Source organism: Lepisosteus platostomus, chromosome 6 (assembly GCF_059453375.1).
Source record: "Lepisosteus platostomus isolate fLepPlt1 chromosome 6, fLepPlt1.hap1, whole genome shotgun sequence".
NCBI lineage: Eukaryota > Metazoa > Chordata > Actinopteri > Semionotiformes > Lepisosteidae > Lepisosteus > Lepisosteus platostomus.
This window is the reverse complement of record NC_142616.1, coordinates 19,772,601-19,789,467: the sequence shown is the minus strand read 5'-3', so window position 1 is coordinate 19,789,467 and position 16,867 is coordinate 19,772,601. Positions and strand designations below refer to the sequence as shown.

At 38.9% G+C, this 16,867-nt stretch overlaps 1 protein-coding gene across 2 annotated transcripts in view; it reads left to right on the top strand.

Annotated features, from left to right (window-relative positions):
* Nucleotides 1-9,047: 9,047 nt before the first annotated feature.
* Nucleotides 9,048-16,867, top strand: part of adamts14 (ADAM metallopeptidase with thrombospondin type 1 motif, 14) — a 66,454-nt gene continuing 58,634 nt past the window's right edge. The window contains exons 1-2 of one of the 2 annotated variants that reach the window (XM_088634636.1): nucleotides 9,048-9,312; nucleotides 9,812-10,200. In XM_088634636.1, coding sequence (XP_088490762.1) covers nucleotides 9,234-9,312; nucleotides 9,812-10,200 — 468 coding nt within the window. In that variant the 5' untranslated portion in view covers nucleotides 9,048-9,233. Of the gene's footprint in view, nucleotides 9,313-9,811; nucleotides 10,201-16,867 lie in introns of those variants that run through there. The other variant, XM_088634637.1, reaches the window with a different exon arrangement.

Genomic DNA, 16,867 nt, shown 5'->3' with positions numbered 1-16,867 from the left:
GGATTTTTTCGTCTCCTGTATGTTTTTACGGGAAGGTCTTGTGGCGTATCCCAGAATAATGATATCGAGTTCCTCGTGTTGTCTGCATTTTAGCATGATTTACTTGTATGCTAAAGACAAGTTGATCAATGATATTAATTCTAAATATCCTGTTCTCCTCCTTTTAATTGTTTAATATGAAAATAAGATGGTGTATGGACTGTCATCATCTCTTAAAATAAAACAGGATTATGTAAGCTAAACCTTTCTGCCTAACTGACTCTGGTTCCAAATAACCCAGTGACATGAAGGCTATGGCTGAATGATATGGCGGCACTTTGTGCTTTGAAATAGCTTCCAGTCTCATTGAGATATTCCGATGTGTAACTCAAGCTAGCGGTCCTGAAGGATACAAAGATTACAGGGACAATGGGCTGTATTGAGAAGAGGGGATGTAATGAACTTATTTTGGAAGCTTCCTCGAGAGATGAGAGAGGGGCCATGAAAACAGAAAGCTAGGATCCCTGACTCCCAGCAACGTACATAAAAACTCCTCTCTGCCTTTCATGCCAGCCGCCGAAGTCCAAAGAACGAGAAATTATTAGATTTTATAACTAGGTTTTAAGGACGCCTGTGAATTAACACTATATGGCATGGTTTTTAGCAAATATAAGCCTGATTTCTTTTAATTTGTTAACTTTAGTTGTTAGTTAAATTATATGGATTTTGACATACCTGTAAAGGAGTGACAGGACGTATAAAAGAATATTACCAGATCTTCTTATTCACAGTCCTCTTTTTGGACATACTGTAACTCATGCACCCCAGGTTTCAGAAGTGAAATAGCAAGTCAGCTTTTGGATATTGTCAGACCTACATGTTTCCATGCGGTTTCAAATGAAGAAAAGCCTTATGTAGCTTTGTTGAAGTTTATTCTCCGTCACAAAATTAGAATCCTGTCAACATAAACTTAAATGCTTAAGTCTATTTAAAATAAAATAATTTTAAAATGATCCAATTGACGCTTTTGTGATGTACAGAATCTCTCTGCAACATGCATAATTGTCTCCATTTTCCTTGCAGATTTTTTATCCTTCGTTGACGAGTCATAGCACACTTCAGACACTGTGGAAACTCTCCTCCAAGCTGGCTTGCAGTTGTGCAGCTGCTCTGCATCTATTTGGCGGTTGAAAAGTAACATATTTCCTCAACACGCTGGCATTCCCTGCCTGCATTACAGCACCCTCACAGGAATCCGAGCACAATGTGTTGTGTCTTACTGCTTCTTATGGGCAGGATGTAGATATCCAGTGGCTCTCTGGAAGGAGAATTGTCATTTTTATGCATATTGGAGTTAAGGCTGAGATATACAATGTATCACTGACATTAGTAAATACACAAATTATGCATTACAAATGTGGAATCAAGCATGACAAACTTCTAGCAAATGGTCCTTTCAAAACCTTAATTCTCCACAGCCTATTTGCATTGTACTTTAGTTCCTTTTTGTTGCATCTCTCTTCCTCTTAGTGTCCACAGTCTAAGATTACATTGTATATAAAGTGCTATCCCCAAACTAAATGCCATTACATCAGAAAATGTCACGTTGGTGCCTTTTACTCACTTTTCTGAGCTGGTTTGACATGATCTTATATGTCTGTTTCTGTGTTCTCACTAATTGATAATTGAATTCTATTTTACAGTGCAACTCGTAAATCATGGAGATTTTCGGCCTTAGATTTGGCCCAATGCACATAGGTGGCTCTTACTGAACCATGGCTGCTATGGAAGAATGTTCATTCAACCTGTTATTTTGCACTCATACAAATTTACTTTTGTGTCGTGTTTTAAGCTGGAGATATCGCTTCCATATGGATGGACAAGGTCCTGTTTCTTGACCCCCCTCCATTATCATCAGACCTTACAGTGGTCTCTGGGGACTCTTGGAAGTCAGAAGCTCTGTCATGATTTATGCTGTTCAAGTACACGTGGCAACAGGCAGTCATGTCATCAGTGTCAATGGACTGATAAACTCTTCATATACAATATAATGGCGGTTGGTCCTGTGACATAAATGTTACACCTTAACACACAAATGAGGGATGATTTTTATTCAGCTTACGATAGTACAATGATAATATTTTAATAATTTAATAAATATAGATATACAATTACATTATATTCTATTTATCAAGAACAATGGAAAATTCATACCTTCTATCAAACATGTTCTGTATGTCCTCTGGTATGTCCAGTCACATTCCGGACATGTAATCCTGACTTTCACTGTATATTCTAAAGTGTGTCAGGTGACACAAAATAAAGTTCTTGCTCAACGACCTACTGTACATTTACCCATTATCAAAAAGCCACATAACCTGAGGAGGATAATCGCTCTTGAATATGAAATAAAGTTTATTATTAAGGATCACAGCAAGCAACAGCCTTGAAAGCATAAGACACAAGGCAGGATTATGAGCACACTGCTGAGAATTGCAGGACACTACATGTGGAAAGAGATTATTTAGAACAGCCAGTCCAACTCTGCGTGATGGGAGGAACCTCAGTACTGGCGAACATAGGGAAGAGACACCTGAGGCCAGAATTGAACACAGGACCGAAGCTGTGAGGCTGCTGCATTAACCAACACCCCACTGTGATTCCTCCTTCAAGTCTGATTATAAATTCAAACTGCTGAAACCCCAGTAGTGGGCAAACACCACTATAAAAATCCTCCTTGCACCTGTCCTCCCTGTGCCCTCCAGTTTAAGATATTCTTCTTACTGTTGTGCCAGTCAAGTACGAGTCTTTATAAATCTGGACACACTAGAAATCCACCGGGATTTTATTAAGGAGTGATATTCTTTTCTTTTGACAGGCTTTATTGCCTAGGCATAGATAGATCCAGTAAGTTGAAAACATTTAAGATGTAAAATACCTGGTTCTCGTGTTAAAGAAAACTCTTTCAATATAGGAACAGAGCTTCATAAGCAACTTATTATTTCTTCATATTTATTGTTATTGTCATCCTATAAAGCGCTTTGAGAAGCCACCTTTAAAGGCGCTACGTATATAAAATAAAGTTTATTATTATTATAACTTTAGCCCCTATTTGATTCACAGATTTCATCTTAAAGATAAACAATTTTCAAAAAAAAGACAATACAGAATACATCATGTGCCGTTTTTGGTTTAATCAAACCAGTTTTTTACAGAATTTCAGCAGTATGGATCAAACTGTCCAGTGCCCTTAAAGTACAACCTCCAAAATACCATCACTCTCTGGTAATTTAACCCTGGATCTTGAATTTCTCAGAGAAAACAATACTGACGAAAGTTAGTCTTCCCAACTGAATAAACTTTAGGCTATTAAAAAGAGGGGGAATAACTTTGACTTTAAGCATGGGCAACTTCTGCCAAGTACATGATGTCAACAGGCCAAGCTATGCTGGGGGAATTGCATTAGATCACTGGGAAAGTTAAACAGCCAGTTAATTACATTTTTCTTTCGATTCAGTGCTCTGACTAACAAAATCACTATACAAGAGCAAAGAGCAAGAGCAAAGGCTGCTTTAGAAAAGAATGAAACTGTGAACAATATGAAGTTTGCAACATTTTTCTTTTTTTGTGTAGGAAGATTTATTCATTTTTAATGATCAGATAAAGGACTCATTAGGAAAAAGGAATACAGGCAGCAATCACACCCCATTCACCGACATCACTATCAGTGGTACCCCTCTCCAAGTCAACCAAGATCCCAAATCCAAACTGTACAGCACAGACAGAAGCACTGGGAACATTAGCAGTGGCTCTCCAGGCCCCCACTGTCCACTCACCAGCTCCATGAACTCAGGCAGTACAGCGCTCCATATTATTAATGTCATGGCAGGTCAGGATTCAGCAAAATCAGGGAAAGGGTTTTGGAGCTTCAATGTAGCATCAGCACCAATGCAGCACCAGCGTGTTTTTAGCTGCAGTCAGACAAGCCAAATTTCTACACATTTTCATTCTTCTTACTTCATATATAGAGAATCAGTTCATATACACCAAGGCTGATTCTAACATTAAAAGATTTGCTGCTGATGACTATTGATTTGTATATTCTGTCTGCTTTCTTCAAATTTCCAAATTAAGTGACAATTGTGCATTCACATTCCACACACAGGCAGCATCTGTGACACAGAGAGTCTCCCTTGTACTCTGTGCAATTGTTTCACTTTGACGCCATATGTTACATAATCTAACTTGCCTTTCTAAAGGTGCTAAAACACGTTTCATTTTCAATGGAAAAAGAACATAAAAACTGTTACACGGCTTTTAATGGTTTCCATCTATTACGAACTTTTTCATCTGGAGCTGAATCCGTCATACAGCTCCCAGATCCCAATGCCTTAAAAAATCTTAATTTATTACCTGCAGCATGTGGAGAATGTAGACAATTACAGTCAGGCAGAGCACAACGGAGAGGAGCTGTGGTAAATTCCTCTGACTGCAGACATTCTGGTAATTGTTTGGGTCAGGAACAGTCAGTCTAGACCTTCCAGTTGTAAACCACAATCTTTAGGCTTGAAGGGTGATTCTAAGATAAGGCAGTGACATGGGCATGGCTTCCCTTCCCTTCTCTTATCATGCCAATGTAAACCAAGACAAGACAGTTGAGTTGAAACCACATAATTAGAAATCACTGTAATGGTTTTTTATGTATTTCCAATGTGTTTCTTGCACCTTTACCTCCAGAAAAAAAAAGCAGATTCACATAACAATCCATCCGCAAAGAGCTGTCCCTTTTCTCTCCGTGTGGCACTTGGTGATCTGCCACTCAATATGGAGAAACTGCAAGGGCACCACAGAAGGAAAAAAAGGATGTATCTGAAAGCGAATACTCCCATTCCTTCCCAGTCCTGTAAAGGGAATCACAGTCTGCTGTTGACTATACTTGTGTAGAATGCTGGAAGGCAAACACTGCTGGATTACTGTGATTTTTGTGTCAAACCACAAAAGAAACAGAACACAGGACCCCCCCCCCCCCCCCCAACAACAATTTGGGTCCACACTTGTTTCATTAATTTAATTACCTGCATTGATTAAAACAATTACCTGTTAATTACCTGCATTGATTTTTGTTTGCAAAAAGCTGAAACCATTATTTTGATATTTTTTTCACATTCAATTAATAGAGAGACTACACAACCCGTAGTCTGCTAATGCCTTAACTGAAATTATAAAAAAAATATATGAAATGGTAAATCCGGTTTAATTATTAGAATGTAATGTCCATCTCACTTCGTCACAAACTGTTTCAGCCAAATTCAGCTTATGGTCTGGGGAATACATTGCATGCATTGTGCCTTTAGCAGAGATCTCCGCCTTACTGAAACACTCTGCGGCCCTTCTGTTGACTCTCTTGCTTTGACATGGATGGTTCTGACAGTTTCTGTCATTAGGTGAGTCACGCTTTGGTTAAACATCCCCAGCAGCGTGTGGGAGATTGTTTCATACTGTACAGTCATCACATGTGGGATGGATGTTTTGAGTAATCATTGTGGTTTCAGGGCAAAAAAGGCTGTTTGTTGATTACTTTCATACATTTAACAAAGAATTACTTTGGGACAGAAAAAAAAAGATCTAGCTTGAGATGAATCAATTATTTTTGCAAATTTTGTTAACTATTCAGACCTTAGATAGCATTAGTAGTAGACAATACCGTCAAGGAAAGTGTGGTATATTAGTGCAAAGAAAGACCATCAGCTTATATTATCCACAAATGTCATATTATGCCAAATTGTCCCCTCTTATTTGTAACCATTCTTATGTTCTTTATAATAAATGCTGTATGTTTTCCTGACATTGACATAGATTGAGTACCTTCTTCACTGATTGCTTTCCATATGTCCTAAAGCCAAATGCAAACTGGTTCTTTAATTCACTGATGCACCTTCTTTACCATTTCACATTATCAATGGTTGAACCTATCTAAATAAAAGGGGAAATACTACAAACTGCCTTTAAGCTTACTCAAAACTTAAAATTCTTACAACAAAAACTACACAGAAATAAAATTAATGTTTAAGCACAAATTGCAAGGTTGGAACAACATCAAACATGGGCCAAGTCGTATCTCATCCTTCTTTTCTATTATGGGCTCTTGGAAAACAGTCAGGCTAAAAGGCTATTTCATACTGTTTATGTTCCGTGCAGCGTTTATAAATATGACTTTTGAAATGGCAAATATTTGTACAGATGGGTAAAAGCAATGCACCTTCCATAAAACACATCACTGATACTTGTCAAGCCTTGTCAAAGGTTCAGTTTGGAAACACAGAGTTATTCTCTATGCCCGCCTATTCAAGTGATTGGATAGATACAGTATTAAGACTGACATCCTCAGGGTTGTCTGAACTCAATCTTCCTACAAAATGGAATTTGTGCAACCATGACTTTAGGCGAATATTTGATATTTTAAAGCACTGACACACAAATAACTTAAAAGACTAAACTTCCCTCATCCATCCATGAATTCCAGGTACAAATGAATAGGCTGTATTTTTGTTTTTTGACTGTATTCAGATATTCTGTCTGTCACAACATACTGTATTATTGCATACAAGGTTTAATTGAATAACGTGACATTCGTTGGGTGACCTAGCAAAGGCCTTTCTGTTACACAGAATGTACTTGTAGTTCTCAAATCCTAAAGGATGTACCTTGAATGATTACTGTTCCAACTGACACTTTTCTCTGAAAACTCTGAAAGAAAAAACGCTCTGTTAGTACAACACTTACAGTACCTCAAGTGCAGCCTGTGCACTAGCTTGCTTGAAACATCTTTTACAATGCAGTTTCTTTCTTTGGCCAAGAGAGCCTACTGTATATCACAGTTTTGTAAGATTCTTCTTAATATCTTACATTTCAGGAAGAGTAAGCAAAGGCTGTACTTAACATAAGTAGTTTTTCTGTTTTGTATATTTTTTAAATCATGCTCGGAGACACTATACTACACAAGACAATCACAGTAAAGCAGTGTAAAACCAAAATTTGGTGACAAAACTTCATGAAGAAAACATTAATAATACATTCTAAAACTAACTGAAAAACCACATTAGACTATGGGGAATGTTTTAATTAATCATAAATCAAAAACAAAACCTAAACATGTACGAAATTTTCTGCACACTTTATTTAGAATACCATTATGCACCAGTAGGTTCTAAGTGATGTTGGTGGATCGGTAGGTGGCTCTTTCCCCTCTGGAGCAGAATTTACAAACCATTTCCCAAGTATGGTGACTGGAGACACTGGGTTGTAGGAGATGCTGTCCTTCAGTTAAAACCGCAAAAAATAGACTACTTGGCCATGAAAGGCACTGTTTGTAAGAGTGTATTAAACCTGGTATCCTGGTTAAATTCCACTCTGGGCTTGCACACTGTCAACAGCACTTCAAGTGCTGAAGCAATGTATCGACCTGGTCTGCGGTGTAGCGGCGATGTTGATGCACAATGGCTGCCACATGTCACCCAGACGACTGCTGCCTTTCACTGGGGAATGAACCTGGTCGGCTTCTATAGGTAGAGCACAGTGGCATCCTTTAGGATAAAAAAGTGTTTTATAAATCTCACGGAATTACAAATATTAACTGTAAAGGGATCACATCCATGTTTTAAGGGGCCCCGCGACCCTTTGATAACCGCCGTTTGTTCTTACAGAAGGAAAGTTTTGACTGATTTGTTGAAAGTGACAGGAGGCTGAAATCATCTCTTCAGCGTTGTTGAGTCATTGCTATCATCCTGCCTGTGTAAGAGTGATTTAATATAGACCCTCCCATGCTTTCATACTAGAGCTCTGGCGTACAGCATTATAGGATCGGAGATGAAGTAACGCCACCTGTCGAGAACGATTAACTTTTCGGGACTGAACTTTCAGTTATAAGTGCATCTATTTTTCCAATATTAACCCCACTGTATATCAGAGATTAGAATTTGCCACGTTTAAGATCAGTACTGAACCCAAATCTTTAAAAAAAAATCCGGATGAACTGTTTCACTTGTAAAACCTCAAAGAAAATATTTGAAATGCAAAAAAGTAAATGTAGGCTTTCTTTTCGATCCACGTATGAAATATTTGACTTAAACTTACTAAAACCACCAAAAATATTTTCATTCTTAACAAAAAGATCTTATAAAATATCTAAAGCAATATATATGTGTTCTTTCTCGTACTGGGAAAGGATGTACCAGTATTTATTGCCAGCTCGCATGCGCAAAAAATAGACTTTCATCACATTAAAAATGAGTATGACTGTTAGCGAAAGTAAATTATAATAGCACTGTTTTTCACTTTCGGGTGATTAAGGTCTTCCAAGGCGCTGCATGACTTAAGAAGTTTCTTTTTCAGAATGGTACAAAAGTGCAGCATGCCTTATACTTCAATGGTTAAAACAAGAAAATAAACCCCCAATGTGCTAAAATGAAGTTGGCTGGTTTCTCTCTCGGTTAATCCCTTACAGGCTTTGTCTGTGCCTGTTATTGTCGTTTTCATAAAAAAAAAACGATATCGCGACAGATACGGATGGACAAACTAGCCGAGTTATTTTTAAGTATAAGTGGAACAGCGCGCACTTAACAACGCTAAAACTGCACCTCTGCACTCATCACTTGAAAAAGTTAATTGTACATTACAAGAACCCGAAGTTGTTTCCTTACCTACTGTATCATTGGCCTTGAACTATTTTCAGAACTCTTAACGTGCGCTGCACTCTTTAAACTAAAAAAACTTTTAAGGACAAAAACTGCAGTCAATGCGTAATTGTGCACGGCGAGCCTTCCCTCTTCTTCAGTAAACACTGGTACCGCCACCGGTCTGTCTCTCTCTAAAAATCTACACCTACATAGTTTGCAGCAATAAAGACCCCGAAACCCAAACAGCCCCGATCTCCTGCTCACAGTGTAGACTTCACTCAACTCTGTGATTAGCTGGGGAGATGTCGTCACCAACACTGCCGACTTTTTTTCTTCCTAAATGGATGGGGCTGTCCCGGTTTATGCACAGTTCAACAGAGGCCAAAAGATTGGAACAACTTATGAATATCCGTCAGTTTAGAGTTTAGGGTGACGTTCAGAATGCTTGGCAGTTTGGCTGCAGCAGCACATTGAGAACTTTTCCTATGAACATTAACTAGGGCCAAGAAGAGTGTGCATTTCAGCAAAAAAAAAGTGGCTGTAAATTCAAAAGAAAACGTTATTCCCGTTTGCCTCACGATGGATTGTATTTATTTTATACTGTCCTGTTTTGTTAGTTTATTATTTTTGGATTCCTGGCAAGCTGCAAAACCTTCAGGTGAGCGTTTTGCTTACTTGTTGACTGTATTTATTCCATTACAATTCGTTTTACAGTACCAACAATGTAATGCAATTAAAGTAACAGTTTTAGCTTGAGGACACCTTTCTAGAAGGTGAATGTTGGCAGGTGTTCAGGTGGTTCATTATGCATTAAAAATAAGCTGTGTGGCTTTTTGTTCTGATACCGATAAATTATTATTTTCATGAATTTAATTTTTAACAGACGTCTTACTGCAACGAAAAAAAGCAAATTCTGAATATTATTTACTGTTTTAAAATTGGTAGAAGTCTAGATGCATTAATTAATAAAAGCCTGATACAGCTTTTGATCACTAATAAGGGTCATGTACCGCTTGTTATAAAACCAGTAACGTCTTTTAAGATATTTCTTAGTAAGCATATTATTTCTGCTCGGTGATGTACAGTGCTCACTATATACTGCTTTATTAAAGTTTTTCCAATTAACGTCTGCCTGACGTGCGTGTTTTTTCCATCAGCTAATCTCTCTGGAAGTTTAAGTGAATATGGTCTTATCGTGCCGTTCAGCACCGACTCCCAGGGCCGGTATATTTCTCACGTGGTCTCAGCAGCTGGAAGTACAGGCGCCGGGTCGCCTTCCAGGAGGAGGGTGGCCCGCAGCGCCCCCGACACCCAGACATACGACTCGACGGGTGAACAGTTGTTTTTCAATGTCACCGTTTTTGGGAGGGATTTGCATTTGCGTCTAAAACCCAACAGGAGGCTTGTTGCGCCGGGGGCTTTTGTGGAATGGCAAGAAGACTTTGAAAACATTTCTAAGGGACGCGTTCATGGCGATTGCGTTTTCACTGGGGATGTAACGGACATGCCAAAGGCGACAGTGGCTATAAGCAACTGTGACGGACTGGTGAGTTTCTTCTTCATGTAAAGTTAAGATGGTAATATTGTCTCACGTGTACAGAGGCACAAACTTGCAATACCTTGGTCAAGGGAAAGACTAATCCTGCGACGTTCTTAGCTTAGGTACCCAAACGACATTCTTCTTTAAGTTACGCATCTGCGTTTTTGCCCTGCTAGCTTCGAAAGTCTTTTAATGTAGCAGAATAGCGTGCCATTGGTGTCCTTGAAAGCGACGAGGTGCGGCTATGCTGAAGCGCACAAGTCTTATTGCGACACTCCTAAAATAGTTTATCTCTTTCTCTTCGTGGAATAGTAAGTAGGGACGGTACAGATGCCAAGCATGATTACCGAACACCCAGGGTTGTCAACTGGACAGTTTGAGAAAGTACGACTTTAAGATGCCGCTTAATTATCAGAAGGCAGTATTTAAATATATCTACAGTACTGTTACGTGGGGGAAAAAAAACTAACTCTGTCATGAATACTTTGTATTTGCTTTATTTATCTTGCAGTTTAGCCCAATTATGAACTTGGATTCGCCCTCTGTCATTTACGGTACATCCAATTCATTCACACGTGGTCTTTGGTAGAGGTAATGGCGATCAGCTGTTGAGATTTGATTGCTAGAAAGTTTGGCCGACAACAAGAGAATAAACCAATTACGTCATTCCACTTCGTTAACACTTTCACGTTTCGGTATGGAGGCAATATGCAAGCCCCATCCTGTCTCAAAGTGTCCAGTTGATCCTGGGCCAATTGGCAACCCTACCTACTTCCAAAGTATAATTATTAATTAAGGAATGAGAATTGTCTTGTGTCTGATTTTGTCCTGCATTTCGTTCGGAACTAATTAATGCTGGTAGTTCAAAAGAATTTTATTCTGCCCAGGGAGCCTTTGAGAAGACAAAAGCACAGTCCCAGTGATTAGTACTGAGGTTATGAGAGCCAGCACAATAATGAAGGAAACAGTAGCCACATGCTGTCTGGTAAATCTGGTTTTGTGTGCTGATTGGCTTTCTTCTGGAAAAGGGGTGTGACCTGCAAACCATGCCAATTGCCTGTGCAGTGTCTGAATGTGACGTCATTGTCACAAATTGTGGTCTTCATATTAGGTCTCGTTTTGACACCGAGGAGTTGAAGCTGTACCGAAGCTGTGTTTAAACAAATTCTGTCTAAAACTTAACTCAGGTCTAACAGAAATGCGAGGAGCAAATACTGAGCATCTACAGTTACAGAACAGGGTAATTCTGAGGTCAGGCCAGTATTATGTCTGTTTTACGAACAATGTACTCTCAGCAGATATTTCATCCTAAATAAGTCACCTTTTTTCAATCTGCTTTTCTGCTGTTACTGTTTTTTGAGTTTTTATGGGTCTTCAGGAAAGAATGGTTTAAATATTTAGTGTGAGATAATGCCAGAAAGACAGGATTTGCCATTTGCCAGTGTTTTTTTCTGCCAAAATGTTTGACTGGCAAGCTCTAATAGCATGCACTATTGTTAGAGAAAGTCTTTAAAAGGCTGCCAAGATCTAATCAGGAAATCATCATTTGAATTTGATGACCTTAGGCTTTCATTTGGACCATATGACATTTGTGGAGATTTTACAACTGCGAAGGACCACAAAACCTTTGCAGGAAAAGAAAAAACAAGGTCGATACGAAATGAAACTACTGTATAATCAGGTGTCTTCCATATCTCATATATCGATGTTATAATAAAATATTTCCAGAGTTGTTTTAGTTTCTTTAAAGGCATCCAGACAAGAATCCTCAATCTAACCTCCTCAGGTTCTTCATTTCTAAAAAGCTAACATTGAACACTGGGGAGGGGGTTGGGGGGGAGTGTTGTCTCACTCTTCAAACAAAGCTGCAATGATACTTTGAAGCAAGTGGAAAAGTGTCTGTTAATTTATTCAGCTTTCTGTCTAAAAAGTGGAATTCTGAAAGAACTTTCAGGGTCTGCTGGAGCTACAGTATCTTCCTCTATGTGTTGTGTTCAGTTTTTTCCCCACAGGTTCCATAGCCTTGATCACTTGCATCAGAACAGCATTTGAGGGTTTGTCTTGAAAACCACCTTCATGGCGCTCAAAATCAGGAGGTCTGAGTTGCTTAGTGACAATTTACTTCTAGTGCGTTTCAGAAAGCCCCACGGATGGGGGCAGCTGATTGTACCTTAAAGGTAATAACAACCTTTAACAACCCCTTGGAAAACAAATGGTCCAAAATCAGTCCAGGATAAGCGTTCTGTGGGAATCCACTACTGTGGATCGAGGTTGGTTTAAATGTGGTTTGTGCTTCGGACACCTCAGGGACTATGTTGTGGTTAAATTGTATTGCTTTACATTCATTGAAATGTGCAAGGTTAAAAGTATATGCTTCATACTAAATGGAGATTCAAAACTAGAGATAATAGTATAAAGAAACTAGCTTATCCAATTTAGTCACATGTCTCTGCAAAGAGTTTTCATGAAGACGAAATTCAAGAAAAAATATGTCAATATATTGTAAATGTAGGTATTTGATTTGCTCATTTGGTGGCTGTTCTTAATTCTTGTAGGATAAAGCTTTTTAGTAGATAAAAAATATGCCAGTGGTCAAGGATATTTGTGCCACAACAGAAATATGATCACCTGTGCTATGAAATAAAGGCCTATATTGTTTCTTTTCTTTCAAGAACCGCCTGTAGATGTTTGACAACTTTGAAACTTGAAACCTCTTCAAAAATGAATCTTGTCACCCCAGAAAGAGCTGAGAATGCCAAGAGCAGGCATGGAATTGTAATTAAAATGCCTTTTGAATCAGTGACCTTTTCAACCACATCCAAGGACAAAATAAAGCACCACTAATGGTATGTCCATTCTTAAACCACCTTATCCCTTGAGAATTTTAGGGAAAAGAGTATCTGAAAAAGCAGTAGATCATGAGAAATTATCTGTTCAATCTAAACAAATAACTGATAGATGCCACCTGGTTTCCAATCCACAAACCTATAACCTTCATGAACTCAGACAGACAGTAGTAGGCCTATTTATTTTGCTAAATTATAGTAATCATTTAGTTAATTATAATGTCGACTAGCTTTATGGTGATAATTTATGGTTTATGGTGATATGGTCATTTATTTTGGTGATGGGGTGAAGAGTCAGTTTTCTTAGGGTTCAGGAAAGGAAAAGCCAAGGTGGTGCTGTAATGACATGTGCTGGTACTAATTTAGCTAAGTTTATTTTAAAAGAGTTTATATTTGTTTTAACATTGGAAGTCTGTTGCAGTTTTCAGACGTTAATGAGAACAATCAGGCTAAAGTTTTCCTTTCCTGGACGCTGATGTAGCCTGGCCGTCGTGTAATCCATGCTACACAACTAGGCAGTGTCTGTAAGCAGAATACGGTGTCTTATTTAACTGCGTCAGTTTAGCCTGTAGGCATTTAGACCTGCATAAGAACTATTGTTTTTTCAGAAGCAAGCATAAGTTTACCAGTGTTAGACAGACACCCAGGCAAACAATGAAAACATTCACTCAGGAGTCATTCAGTGGCCCTGGAGGTAAGAGCTGCTAGCCACACTGGACAATGCCATCCTGTGTACCAACATTCACCCCTTCAGCACCATCTGATCCTATCGGAGGCCACACATGAAACACTCTTAAGGTTTCTCAAGACCAGCCCTTAAACCTTGTCAGGGTTTTCAAGCCCCCAAAAAGTGAAGATTTGTTAAATAAGGACCCTTTTTAAGGACCATGTTTGAACCTGGTAGAGAATCCCGCCCCTGCAAAAAGAGAAATAAAAATAAAAGTGACTTTTCAAGGAAAGAATGAATATGTTCGCTAGTTGACTCAGCTGTAGTGACATATTTGGCATATTCTCTTGTGATGCCAAGGGGCGCCTATTGTCCTTAATGACCAAAGGTGGTTCAAAGAATGTGAAACACAAGTCCCATCAATTTATTTTTTTCAGGAACCTTGTTTTTCTTGGTATGAATGTACAGCAAATGTAGTACGTTTATTTCCTTTAAAATAAAGGAAGAGTTTTACTTTAAGAGAGTTAAGACATTGCTCATAGCCCTCTTAAAACTTTTAATTACAAATATAGGGATAAGGAGGTCTTGGTTTAGAATGAACAACATTTTCAAACTGTTGGAGAAGATCGTGCATCTTAATTGAGATTTTTAATCACCCTTTTGCTCAGTTGAATATTTTTATTACTACATATAAAAGGATAAGAGAGGAGTGCCATGTCACTGTGTGGGCTGCGATGGAGCAAGAAGAGGTTGTAGAGAAAAGAAAGAAGAAAAGCACAAAATATGAGCTGTAGAGAACAAAGAAACATAAGAGCAAGAGCAGGAGTTTGAGGCTGGGTACGGGAGGTGAGAAGTAAGGTTGAAAGAGATGGAAATCAGGGAAATGAATTCCAGGGGACATGTGACAGGCTGGAATCTGGAAACGATTGGAGAGATTTAGAAAGATTCGAATCGACATTTGAGAGCTGAGGGAAGGTGTAAACCTAGTTTCAGGATAATTTTGACTTCTGATGTATTTCTTGAATCCTGTGAAAGACCACGGACAGAACGGTCACTGTAGTGGTGGCCGGGAGAAGTGAAGTGGGGGCACTATGGGTTTGGAGAGATCTACTGTATGATCGTCACTGCTCTGACGTGGACCCTGAAATGGTCGTCCAGCCTTCCTGTTTCGCCAGTGTAAATGACTGGGCACTTTCTACAAGAGATGCAATCAATATTGTTGAACAAACATGATGCCCTCCAGTTGATTTTGAACTGATCACCGAGGCATGTATACAGTCTGTATCCTACTGTATAAGTATATGTCCAAGTAATAGGTTTATTCCATGCTGAAAAGAGAAGAAGAAAAGAGAAGAAAGAAGAAGGCTCCACGGCCGAAACGTTGTGTTTTCTTTCTTCTCTTCAGCATGGAATAAACCTAAAACTTGTTCCTTTGCAGCCTACGCATGCTGACGCAGCTCCCCACCTGAACTACAGTAACTATATGTACGGCAGGTAACATAGCAGCTTCTGGTGCAGCACAATGTCCAGTCGTGGACGATGGCTGTGTGCGTTTTCATGGAACTGTGGAGAAGAAGGGTGCCTAGATTAGGTGGTCGGCAGTATGAGATGATTGCTTGGTCTCGAAATAGGGTTCCAGTTGAAAAGCCATCCCAGAAACTGGTTTTGTTTGAAGACTTTGGGAATAGGAAGGATGTTGAGGTAGAATGGAATAACAATTGTAATGTGATTTTCCGGATGTGGAAATTGTTTATTTGGAGTTTTTAGGAATTGGCTTTGGAAGTCAGTCTCATTGTTGCATAAACGACAAGTCTAAGGAAGTATGAGAAAGGAAGAGAGTGTTTAATATAGTTGAAAAAAAGAAGAAAGAGAACACAACGTTTCGGCCGTGGAGCCTTCTTCAGGTGTGAGACGCCTGAAGAAGGCTCCACGGCCGAAACGTTGTGTTCTCTTTGTTCTTTTTTTCAGCATGGAATAAACCTATTACTTGTTCCTTTGCAGCCTACGCATGCTGACGCAGCTACCCACCTGAACTACGAGTGTTTAATATGTTGGGTTCAAATGATGGACAGGACCAGTTGTTTCGAAAACTAAGTTCTGTTTCTCTCACCATCTTCAGCTGAGTCCATTCATTTATTAACATAGCCTGTTCCAAAAGCACAGGGCAGTACAGCAAGGCCTTACACTGAATACTAATGGGAAACTGAGACAATAATTATTGATTGTGGCAGCATGTTTCAGTTATAGGGAAAAAAATCAATAGACATCCTTTCACTCATGCGGTAAATCCCCAGTAGTGAATCTGCTTTAGTGATGGAATACTGGAAGACTGAAAATTGTCATAGATCAAGCATGCGTTTAATTGCTCATATAGAAAACAAGTAAAAGGAAGAACTGTATTTTACTATTACATGTCTAATACATGTAATACCTGTACATGGAGTCTGGGTAACACCCCAAGACCGAAAGTAAGTTCCAGAAAGAGAATTAAACTCATTCTGTACTGATCCCAAGGATTAAGTGTTCTCTGTTATTTCTCTTTTTACAGGCCTCTTGCTGAAATTATGAGTCCTTTATTCTTATAAGGACAGCAATATGAATGGAGAGTGAATTTTGCACAGCACACCCAGGGGGGATAGATTTTTATTTCTTTACTGGGGTAACTGAAATATGGATTTATGCTGACCTCAGCTCTTGTACTTGCTATGCAGATTTATTGACTGTCAAAATCGCTCAAATCTAAAAGCTGTCTAATGTACTGTGTTTCCTGCCTTGTTGAGGTCCTGCTGCGAATGAATGGACAGTACGACAGAAATTGATTGCTCCATGGGACAGATGTGGCTTGTTGGAGTAGCATGACTTTAGGCACATCTGGCGGTCTACAAATTGAATTGTGTTTCTGTGACTAATTCAAAATCAAAACTGCAGATGCTTGTACTGTACATGAGACGTGAATATGATCTACAAGAACAGTTATTGTCTGAACTACTCTGCTACTATATGGGAGTGTATTGTACTGTCAGTGCTCTCTCTCCTTTGGAATTGCTCCTAATTGGAATTGCTGGATCATACCTATTGCAGCAGACACATTAGTTGTTGCTCTATTGTCAAAATGTTTTTAAATAGAATAATTTTAACTCTTTACAGTAGCAGGGCAGAT